We start from the raw sequence: 12413 nt of genomic DNA, 5'->3' as shown, positions 1-12413 counted from the left end.
TCCCAATAGTTAGTTGTTGGTTAGGTTATGCAATGTTGTGTCACCAGCACAAAAATGTGACAAGGATGCCTGTTTATTTTTCAAATGAACATGTAAAACTTGGTGATGGCACTTGATGAAAAGCCAAATGATAATTAAAGTTTTTTAAATAGTCACAAAGGAAATCCTTCATCATAGCTGGGAATTCTCTGAAACAGCAGAAACAGATTATTGAAAAGCTGACTGCACACGCTCTCTGTGTCTAGCGCCACATTTGTTCCCATAAAGTTAAGCAAAAGTGCACCTAAGATACGATGATCCAGTAAAACACACAGGAGTATAAAAGCTGCACAGTCAGGACAAGAGACCTTTTCAGCTGAGGAGCAGAATCAGTAACGGCTCAATGAGAGGTACAAGTTCAGACTGGGCCAGCTACTAGGAGCTGTTTTCACAAAACAACTTAGGATTCATGCAGGAGTAAATCATCTAAGAAACAGCTGCCATTAAGAGTTGTGCCCTGGGGTCCCGTGCTGCTCAGCAGATCAGCCCAAAACCATCTCTCTAGAGCCTCCGAGCCAGGCCGGTGAGTCTAAATCAGAAAGATCGTTTCCACTGCAGCACAACCACACTTGCAGAAACATCTCTCTGCCTCTGCTTATTTTGTGTTGTGTGATGATGTAAAACTACCAAAGCAACTTTAGGCCCAAATATGTGCGTTAAACGTAAAAAAAAAAGCATTGTTTAGATTACGTCTGTTCTAGAATTCTACTTTCATTTGATTATTATTATTGAAGATAAGGTGGTCAAGTTGTTTCAAAGTTGTCGCGTGCCCGCTCGCTTGTCCCTGTCGGCCGTGACGTGTGTGTGTGTGTGACTACTACAGACAAATGCATGAGAGAGTTAGCAGCCTTGAAACAGCTTGATGAACAACTCTCCCCACATGTTTTAAAAATGCTAATATAACGTTTCTGCTATGCTAAATAATGATTTCTCTATAGAACTGCAAAGTCCAACTGGGGGAGGAGAGTAAGGTCTGCACTGTGGAGTAGGGGTTGTATGAACTAGTCGACTAGTCGACTTCATGGCTCTGTAGTGACTTTTTATGCCTGTCATCGACTAGTCGCTGTCACGTGATAATGACTGACAAGATGCCGTCCTCCAGCAGGTGATGAGCCCCTGCGTCGGGAGGCGGAAGCGACGCGCTGTGCCAGAGTGTCGGTACTGACACCGGCGGTAAAACGGACATTTAACCAAACTGTGACCTTTTCCCTCTTGCAATTTTACCTTCCCCTCACCCCCATCCTAATCTTAACCAGTTTGCGCATGCAAAGCTCTGATCGTTGACGTGCTCCAGACATCTGCGTCCTGAGCACCACCAAATCAGGTGTCACCTCCGGTGACGCCCCCCCCAAGATTCCACTATCTCCGCTCCGCTCCGGCACGAACTCCGCAGCAAAAACGGTCCCGGCGAGCAGCGGCACTCCGCTGTTTTTGCGGTCGGTAGATCTTTTAGAACTGCAGTTCAAAGGTAACTCATGAGGTGAATATATATGAACCCAGGTAGCAGTTTTTCTTTAGGATTGAGAGGAGATGCAGGAAGATAATAAACAGACAGGACAGAAAAATAGTCAAATAAAAACAAGTTAGTTTTTGTACCTGGTGGTTGCAACAAACAGACGCCATTGAAGGTAATCAGAAGTGAGGAACAGAAAATGAAATAATTATTTTAATGTTTAGAGCAGCAGGAACTCCGAGAGGCTGCAGGTGCATCAGTGAGTTTGTGGCTGCTGCGCAGGGGGAGGGGGGTTAGGGCTGAAGCAGAAACTACCGTTGTTAAAAGAGATGTGTTAACTTAGAAAATTCTTTCTTTCGATTTGGGCGCAATTTTAATCGTCAAAAACTCCAGCGAACCTACCGACCCCCCCCCCCCGCGTTGCTTCAGGTGTATTACGTCATCAACGACTAGTCAAAGTCGACTCGATTTTCATTACTTGACTGTCGACTTTGAAAAAAATTAAGTCATGCAACCCCTACTGTGGAGGGGGGCGGAGTTTACAGCTCCTTCTCCAGATTTAAAGAGACAGTACCCAAAAACGGCTCATTCTCAAGACTCTCCTCAGAACAGGGGTAGATGAGGATCTGTAGAGCAACAATAATGAGGAAATCAGAACAAAGAACTGCAGTTCCACTGTATTTAGACCCCAACTGAAGGATTTAGATGTAAAAAGGAATAACTTAAAAGCAGCATGTTGTGTCTCCTTTAAGGGCAAAATTTTAATAAGTTTAAACTGTAATAACAAGTATTTTTCTGAATAAGGATCAGAGCTGGAGAAGAGTGTTCATAAAAGACCTAATGCACCGTGTCTTGAGGTTAAACTTCAATGTTTTTCTCTTTGAAGATAAGTAAAAAAGGTCATAAATCATCTGGTAAAGGGGTTTAAAGAGACAAAGACAAATCAGTGAAGGAATCTCCCTGCGATGGAAACAGGAATCTCTGAAAGCCAATATAAAAACAAGAATGAAACTTTATCCTTTAAGGTTTCCAGCCACACTTTGTTTGCTTTGCAGTCTATTCTAAAAGTAAGTGGTGCAACGTGAACCCTGTGGCCGTCTGAGTTTCTATAGGTCGGCGGGGCGGGTTAGCAGTCAGACTAAACTGTAAACGCTCTGTCCCGAGCCCAGCAACACCACTCATCCTGTTTGGTACCGTCTGATTCATCCTCTTCAAAAGAACAAGAGCAAACTTCTGAACAGCTGCATGCTGACGCGCCAGTAAATCCAGCATGACCAAAAACCCTGACTCTCACCAAGAAAAGGGAGGATGCAGATGGCTGGATTGTAGTTTATTGCAACACATCGTTTCCAGGCAGCCAAAACAACAAAAAGACCCCCCCCCGCGCACACAGAAACATACACTTCTGCTCTTTCCTTAACATCCCGGGATTTCAAAGGCTGTCAGCAAAGAAAGAGCAACACTGGGAGCACGTTTTGTTTGTGGGACAACACAGAGATGCCATTAGGGCTTTAATCAGAACTATTATTTGGAGTCAGCCTTGAGTGACAGCACTCTTCCCCGATTTGCTCCCCCCTCCCAACCTCTTTGGAAGGAGTGACGATGGGTGGGGGGCAGGAGGAGGAAGAGCGGAGCGGGGAACTGTGGGAATGTCTCTACATCGTCGCCACGGCGGGCAGCTCCTCAACATGGCTTTAAATTAGAGGAAAAGAAAACACAAGCTAAAAAAAGACGGCCTCCTGACTTTACTCCTGCCTGCTAATTTGTTGCCACTTGAAAAAAACGAGGGGAAAATAGCAGCAGTTGAAATCACGCTGCTTTAAAGTGAGCTGATGCCAGCCGGCGTGGATGGCAGGATACTTAAACACAGGGAGAGATTTAGGTCAGCTCTGTCAAACTTACACATACATTTAAACCAGTGTGGGTGGACTCTACGGAGGTCTGGTTGCATTCTTATTAGAGGGAAGCAGAAACAGAGAACCAAGAGTGTCTGGCTGGCCCAGATCGGACCCGTGACAGCTGGGGCTTGAAAGCCTCACATCCGAAGCCAGGGCTCGTAGCCACATAGCAACACCGAGTTCTTCCCACCCCCTCCTTTCCAAGACCTCACTGATGAACAAAAACAAACGGCCCCTAAATCCTTAATCCAAGTGTGACAGAACTGCCGTGAAGGTGGCAGCGTGGCTAGATGTTTTATCCGCTGCCATGTCTGCATGTGTGAGGGTACCTTGTCGATGAGCGGCAGGCAGCGAGCCACCCTGTGCTCCAGTTTGACGATGGTGATGAAGGCACTGTCCTGTCGTTCATCCTCGCTCGTGTTGCACAGAGACAAAGGGTGATACTGCAGAAAAAAGCAGGGAAAGATCAGTCTAACTCTCATTAGGGTTTGTCGTTGGGTCAACCTTAAACCTACTGAAAAGGGCCGCTGCTGAAACCCCGAGTTCATAAACAAACCTCAGATGAATAAGAACAGTGAACTTATAATGGAGAATATAATTTTCATGTCAGGTTTTTGCAGAACTAAGGAGCAGTCCTAGTGCTGATGCAGCTTTGGATAAAATCTATCATCATTTTATTACATCTGATCTAGTGAAAACTGGGAGGAAATGTCTGCAAACAGGCCCAAGTTTTTACAGAAATCTGCTAAAATGTCGAATTAGTGTAGCTATGTTTGCGTATGAAGGTCTGAGCTCTTCTTCTGGTGGCTTTCTTGCTGCTCATTGGTATTATTTCCCTTATTAGCTATGGTCTAAAAAATAAAGGTTAAATTATGATTTGGTGTTTGTAGCATAGAACACACATTTGTGTGTTTACAAACCTGTAAAAAGGAAAGTTTTAGGAAGAAAACTTTTGTTTTCATCAGTGAGACTCCGCCTTGAAAACAGTGACTTGTTAAAGTGACAACGTGTAGTTTTTATCATTAATCTCTGGAAATACCCATCAAAATGTTGTTGAAAATGAATGAAGTGATGCCCGGTTGATGAAAAAGATTTGCGCCTTCATAACATATAACCATAAAAATCTGGTCTACAATACATGGGAGCGGGTCTAAGTCTCTGGGCGACGCCATATTGGATGCCATGTTTCTTTCTACAGGAACCCTTGAGAACAAAACACATTTACTGATTTGTAACAAACAGTTACAAAACTTTCACCATTAATAAACATTGTTGTTTTACGCATTTGCCTCTTTACTCATTTCCACTGATGATAAGGAGTCTGATGTGCTCGTCATTTTGCTTAAGTTTGCACTCCCCAGGCCTTTTTGACCCTAATGGGCATCCATTGGTAAGGCCTTACTCCAACACAAAATACAGCTTGCTTGCAATGACGTAGGTATCTACTGCCCCCTATCACCAGACAAAACACACACTGCCACTTTAATATGTTGAGTCTTGTGTGAGATGCAGGGAACAATCGGCCGCATCACAGGAGTCTGGGACACATTCACAAAATGTAAGCAACAGATTTTCTTCGAGGAAAGGTATGAGGCAACTTTGGAAACCTCGTAAATAAAGAGTCGCTGTGATTCTAACAGAAAAGTCACATATTTTACCAGCTGTTTTGAGTGTCCAGCTGATCACAAGAGCAGAGATTTTCATAAACATTTTGTAGGTTTAAAAACATATTTCTGTTAAATAACATCAAAATCATGCAGTGAATTTCTTACACAAAGCTCCAAAAGCGTTTGTGACCTTAAAGATCACAAAGACACAAGTCGGAGTCAAGAACCAAAAGAAGAAATGTTCAAAATGAGCTTTTAGAAGATAGTCTAGACAGAATTACAAAAGCTACTTTCACACTATTAAAGGACAAAAGTTGGAGGCCTCTGTGCGTGAAACTAAGCCTCTTCTCCTCTAAACTGTCTCTTTTGATATCAAGAGGAAAAACTCTGGCAAGCTACGAAATCAATTACATGGAAGGTGATGTTCACTCCCAGTTTAAGCCTTGAGGATTGAAAGAATGAGAGGTAGCCTTTGGTAGGAACATTTGATCCCCTCTGAAAGGAAGAAAATTCATAGCTGCTGAAAGGCTGCATTTAATGGCTCAAAGGATAGCAGCAGTGTTTGCAAGTCACAGACATGCTGTCACGAGTACGAGGATCTGTGGGGAAGACAGCGATGTGCTTCTGAGGCATCCTCACGGGAGCGCACATCCATTTGAAAGAGTCAGAGACAATTGGAGATCGCTCCATGGTGAATTTATGGGTGCTGCTATGCCCTTCCCTGTTATTGTCCCAGTCCAGGGCTGGTTTTGCCCCCCCCCCCCCCCCCCCCCCCCCAGTAGGCCCCTCATCATGTGGCTGCAGACCTCCCCCTCAACTCGTCCAGCGGAAATCCCTAAATTAAAAAGACCCAAGGGTGACATCAACAGCTGGCATCCCTGGGCAGGGGAACTGAAGTAATGCTCTGCTGAGGGCTGGTGCATGTCTGTCAGATGGAGAGGAGACAGAACACAGACTGAAGAGAAACAAGAGTGGGAGAAGAAGATAAAAGAAATGGTCAGAAACACAGCAGCACCTGGCTGGTGTCCTAAATTCCCATGAAGACAGGAAGCATGAAGGGACAGTGTAATGATCACTTTTTACACACAGATATGATATTTTAGGACACGGTGGGGCCCTTAAACTTTTATCTTACTGACTGTAGCTGTAGAACAGCAGACTGCGTAAAATAAAATCCATCAACAAGAAATTAAATAATAATTTTGACCAGGAGGAACACAGGAAAATAATGAGTTAACACCAGGGATGTGTATTTTTTAAATTATGGCGATACGATACATATCACGATACAGGGGAGACGATACGATGTATCACGATATATTGTGATACATTCAGTCAGACATCACAAGTAATTTTTTTTACTGAATTTATTGTAAGAATGTTCAATAAACAGTCCAAACTGATACGTAACGTGTTTAACATGAGGTATCTGAACCAAGATGGAGGGTTTTACATTTCAATGGTGGAAACAAAACCCATTGCACACTGCTGCCAACTAGCGGGTGGCGATTGAATTGCACAAAACGAAAAGAAAATACACAAATGTTTGCATGTAAATTCTTTCAAGAAGTAGATGCTTTTGAATATTGATGTAATAATCGCAGGAAAAAAATCACAATATATTGCCATATCGATATTTCCGATACACGGCTTTTGAATATCGATATAATATTGCTGGAAAAAATATCACGATATATTGCCATATCGATATTTTCTTACATCCCTAGTTAACACCATGGGCTCCATAAGCTTAGATCTAAACCATCATCATAAATCTGCTCAGGTGCGTGTATTTCTACAATTAGGGACAATCAAGAGGCAAATGGGGAGAAAATGTCTAAATTAAATAGAGAAACAAATTTAAATATCATAAAAAAATACTCTTAAATAAATACTAGAATAAAGTGCAAATGTTTCTAGAATTAGGTGAAATGCCAGAAAAAAATACTTCCACAATAAACCAGAAATTTCAAAATGGCCAAAATATCAACTGAAAGAAAAAACTTCGAAAGGTGGAGAAATTCTTAAAAAATTATTTCCAGAAAAAATTATGAGACAAAAATCTAAACAATTCCACAGTAAATTCGAGACATCAAAAGGTCAAAATATTATTATAAATGTTTCTAAAATATATTATTCAAGAATGAAGTCAAAATGTTATTGTTACAATAAAGTTTAAATGTTGAATATTTTCAAATAAATTCTAAATGATGACAAAAAAATTGAAACGTTACAAAATGAAGTCAACATGCGGAAAAAAAGTCCAAACATTATATCAAGGGGAAAGTTTATCATTTCATTTCTAAAGAAAGTCAAAAACCAGCAGCATAAACAGACTCAACCCTGACTAGAAGAGCTTTATACTGTACATTTGATTTTATAAAAAATACTTGAGCAGATCAAGTCTTAGCATGAGTTTGACGAGAGGAAAAAAACAAAACAATAAATTATATTTTGTAAAATTTTAGATGTTTTGAGAGTAATTTGAGATGTTTGACACTCTTATTTTGAAGGACTGAGGGAAGTTACACTGTGGAGCTGCTCTGGAGTGAAGACCGCACCTTAGACGGATTTGAGGAAATGCTTTGTGCTGTTATTAATAGATTAATCAGTGAAAACACACCCAGAATCCTTACTTACAGGAACAGGCCGGGGGAACAGCGAGTGCCTTCTGAGTTGCACGAAGATGCTGTTGCATATGTCGAACCCTTGCATGTTGCAATAAGAGCTCAGGGAGGAAGGAAGCTGTGGGGCAGTAGAAACCCTGGCTTTCCCTACACGCTGCGCTGCCAGCTGTCTCCACCAATCTGCATTTACTAGGCTCAAATTAAAGGCCTACAGTTGAACGTGGCCTTTAAGAAAAAAGAAATAAAAAAAGTATGTTTAAAGGCATTACTTCTGTGATTTTTTTGTGTGTGACCTGGGATGTTTTTGCGGTAGATTTGTGGGAAATGCAAAAAAAAAAAAAAAAAAAAGAATTTTACAAGATTGTACCTAAAAATGTCTTCTAGTCTTTAGGCTAACCTGGTGGTGTTTGGACATTAAACAAGTCGATGCACGGGGCTTTCGAAAGGAGATAATAACCCCAGAGCTGAGCCAAACGGGCTCAGAAGGAGTGGCTGCCTTTACTTTCTTCTGGCATTCTGACGCTCTGAGGCCAACCACCTATGTTTTGCATCGTCGACTAGACCAAGCATTATCTTCTATTTTGGTTGTGCCCACACCGCTTACAATCCGAGGGCTGCGAACACTCTCCATGTGCCACCATTGGTGCCGTCTACCACTTAGAAGCACGCTGCTGCTGGACTATAAACAGCTACCGGGACAAGTCTGGAGCGTCTTCTTTTGGTGTTTGTGTGGCCCTGAGAAAAAAAAAGAAAGGGCCTGGGAAACCAAATCACTGAGTCTCTATTTCACAGGCACTAGAAACCACAGGCAACGCAAACTGTTCCCCATAGACTGGTAACAATGCTCACTCCTCCGTTCTGCCTCCTCCTCATCTGTCTAGATCTGTTGCAGAACTGACGAGGACATGTCCCTCTGTTCCTTTGTAGACTCGATTAAAGGCATTCCTTTCCAGTTCAATCAAAGACGTCTCCAAAAATATTCCCAGGCAGGATTCTAACAGCCCCTAAAAGAAATACAGGGACAGAAAAACTTGGAAGTAAATAGTAGCTGTGGTAAAAAGTCAATAACATTTTTCCCCTCTCACTTAGCCCTGCGGATCTTCTTTTTTCATCTGCCAATAATCAGCAAGAGAGCTTTTCTAGTTCATCTGCTGCCAGCAGGGAACCAAGCCCAGGCAGTTATGTCAGTGCTTTGGGGGTGGAAGGGGTGGATGGGGGGGGTGGGAGCGTTCACCTCCCACCAGGCTCCACCGTTTAATTACCAGCTGTTCAGGTCACAGAGCTTCTGAGCTACGAGCGAAACGCTCAACACAGAACCGCGAAAACGAAGCGGGTCGTCTTGGTGAATAAAATATTAGAACAGAGAGCGAGGATGGGTACTAAGCGGAGTTCTGCCTTCGGGACGAGAACGCCTGCCAGGTGGCTGCACATCAGGGAGGAATTCAATCAGCTCGGGAAATGCAAACGTGTATTCATTTAAGCACACGCAATCCCAGCTTTGCAATGAAAACCACCGACTCCTTTACTAAAGACACTCCTGTTTAGTAGTACACACACACACACACACACACACATGCAGAAATGGTGACGCTCCACAGATTTTATTAAGCAAAGTGTAGAAATAGTTTTCTATGTTCAAAGGACACTCATCTAATAATTGTTATATAAGAAATTTTATTTTTTTCTACAAGCAAATCATTGATTCACCCCTTAATTCTTCATATTTTGCTTTCAGTAACCCTTTAAAGTAGATTTGAATATTTCTTATTCAAGATTTCTGGAGGTCTGTTGACTGTTGATTTAACCCTCCCACTGTCTTCATGGGTGACCCCGCCAGGAAAGTTGACCATTGAGCAGGGTTGATGGTTTATCCCTTGAAGTCCATGTGGCAGGAGTAAGCACCACCTCACCCCTTTTTGTGCTTTCCTCAGTTCTACAGTAAATGACTCGGATGTCTTTAAAACCACAAGCAGAAGCGCTGAAAGCCTTTCTTCTAAAAAATTAAAAGATGTTTGCGCCGTTGCCAGATGCCTTTTTTTTACTACAGCTAACAAACTCCAGCGTTGCGCGGTACAGTCGGCATTTACGTCTTTTTTCTGATTGGTTATTCTTGAGCTGCCTAGTCCCGCCCCTCAAGTGCCTCTCTGCCTGTGAGTTACCAGACTCTTTGTGCAGAATTAAACAGAGGATGAGTCTGGCAGGCCAGGCTAGCTCTATTTGACCTACAGGACCTATTCAAACTAGGGTTGTCACGATACTAAAATTTCTAACTCGATACAATACTGGGGAAAAAAACTCGGTACTCGATTTCGATACTATTTAAAAACACCAACTTATTGAACAAGTTTATTCAAAAAATAACATTCCTCAATTTATATTGCAAAAATTAAATGTTAAGAATTAAGTGTGTAAAGTGCTTAAACCTTTCAAGTATCAGCATTTTTTTAAACGTGCATACAGAAACTGGTGAAAGTTAACACTTTAAATCATGAATTGTCTCACTGTATATACACTATTTGCAGAGTGATGTTTTGCTGCTTAAACTCTGTTTAAGGTGCATTTTTGTCATAAGCTGTAATGCCATATGTTTTGTTCTGTACTTTTGAACAACTCTGTTGGTCAATAAAGGGAGAAAATGAATTTCTCCACAGTAGGACAAAGGTACAGCTACCGGTAATCTTAATAAAAACAGATTGGCGCACGGCAGTGACGTCATTAAAAGCGCCGGTTAGATTAGCCGCGGCTAGTCTGTTCACGCCTAGAAATCACAGACTCGCTCCAAACGAACAGGGGAATCACGTTAATGATTCCTAACAAAACCTTTCGTTATTGAGATGTTTTGGTGCAGATAATGTCTTATTTCGAGGCTGCACCATGGGTGCCCGTCCGCACCCGTTATATGGATATACACTGACGGCGATTCGCCAATGGATCTACGGTAAATACCCCGGGGAATCCAAGTAGCACCAAAGTTGTCAGCGTGAGTAAACAAACATACTGCATGCTAGAAATTAAGTCCGGGTTGCAATAAACGGGAGTTTTCCTTTAAGCATATAAGCGTGAATATACAACTACGTGTCAGACTTGGTATGCTAATTAAGTTGGGCTGTGAAGCGCCTCCCAAATTCGCTGTTTATGTTTTTGTTTATTTATTTGGCAGACAAAACTTGGATCGGAGACAACTCGCGTGGGAAATTGAAATGTAGCCATGCGGCGTCTTCTTCTTCTGTTTGTCTGGGAGGCGGAGGCTGCTTTACGGCATCTGGCTGTCGTGCGTGTCGGTGTACTTGAAGAAGGCCGCGTATAATAGTCCATAATATCGATACCACAGGGATGGAATATCTAATTTAGATACCACTTTTAGCATCGATTTACATCTAGGTATCGATTTTTTTGACAACACTAATTCAAACATGAAGCTTGGTTGTGGTTCAGGAGGATCAGCTGTCCGTCAGAGAGAGGTGATGGTAAAGTCCACTTCATTCCTGCCAAGGCTCTGCAGACCATCCACATCCAGGTTGTTTATTTTTTATTTTGGTAACGTCTTGATCTAGTATGTAGTGGGAGATATGCAACATTTGTTCATTACTTTGATTTATTGCACGAATGATGACTCCACAATAAAGCCAACTGTTTGTTTTAATTACAGGAAAAAGAGGTTGCTTCAAGAGCTAATCAACCACAAGCATTAGCTGAAAGCAATCACAATCTGGTCGCCAGGTTACGGCGCAGTGAGCACAGCAACAATCTGGCCTGTGATTTTTTTTTAATGAGCTAGTCTGAGGTGACAGGACAGGTAGAGACACTGACCTTATGCTGCATGACTCGCCACGTTGGAAGCGAGTCAAATCGACATTGGTGTGTGAGAATTTGCATAAGAGAGCTGCTGTGTCTTTTAGCTAAAGGCACCTTAGCCTGTGCTTGCAAGTGGGCATGCTTATTTACAGGAGCACAATGATGATTGGTTCAAAAAGCTCCAGTGCGCTTCTGCAGAGTAGTGAGCAACTGAGTGTTGGTGTCTGTAAACACACACACATACACAATCCACTCCAGCTGTCAGTGGTGACACTGATACAAACTCCTCAATTCAAAGCCCTCGTATCCCCTGACCAAACGCTGCACACGTTTATTTTGAAGGCTGATATGAGAGCTGTTGGAGCGCTCAGCGCCATGGGAGAGGAGAAGAAGTCCTTTCTGTTTCGGAGCATCTGGAAAAGTGGGATCTGAGGCCCTCGTCTCTCTCTCTCTCTCATTGCAAATGCAAACGAACAGGAGGCATTACTGCTTTGCTCCTGTCAAAACAAAAGGAGTGTCATCTTTCCCCCCGTTTTATTGACAGTGTCAGCCCCATATCCAGTAACCCTTACCACAGAGAATGACTCGGGGGAAACGTGATCTCTTAATGAAGCCCGAGTAATTACCAGCAGACCCAAATTTGCCCGGGCGCTTTCTTTAAGTAGTGCCCCCCCCCCCCCCCCCCCCCCCCCCCCCCCCCCCCCCCCCCCCAGTCCTGGCCCGTCAGACTGTCTCTGCTCTATAAAAGGGATTAGAGTAGAAAGAACCTGGAGAAGGACAGGAAGCTGAGGGCTGAATTAAGAGCAAGGACCTGATGAGCAAACTTTGCATCTCTTATCATCTCTGTAGGTCACTTTTGCCATTCCTTTCCTCCTCCTTAACAGACTTGTTTCCCTCTTTCTGTTAGATAACTCATGGCACAAAAGTTCACGTGGGATGAACTTTGCACACCAAGGTGCAGAGCTGGGTATGGCCACACCTGCGCTTTGAAGAG

General features: G+C 42.8%; 1 protein-coding gene across 1 annotated transcript in view; it reads right to left on the bottom strand.

Moving 5' to 3' along the window:
* Positions 1-12413, bottom strand: part of LOC107387041 (E3 ubiquitin-protein ligase RNF43) — a 97351-nt gene that overhangs the window by 26543 nt on the left and 58395 nt on the right. Inside the window, exon 2 of the mRNA XM_015961792.3 lies at positions 3720-3833. Coding sequence (XP_015817278.3) covers positions 3720-3833 — 114 coding nt within the window. The remainder of the gene's footprint in view (positions 1-3719; positions 3834-12413) is intronic.

This window comes from Nothobranchius furzeri, chromosome 10 (assembly GCF_043380555.1).
Source record: "Nothobranchius furzeri strain GRZ-AD chromosome 10, NfurGRZ-RIMD1, whole genome shotgun sequence".
In the NCBI taxonomy this organism is placed as follows: domain Eukaryota; kingdom Metazoa; phylum Chordata; class Actinopteri; order Cyprinodontiformes; family Nothobranchiidae; genus Nothobranchius; species Nothobranchius furzeri.
This window is presented reverse-complemented; position numbering and strand designations above follow the sequence as displayed.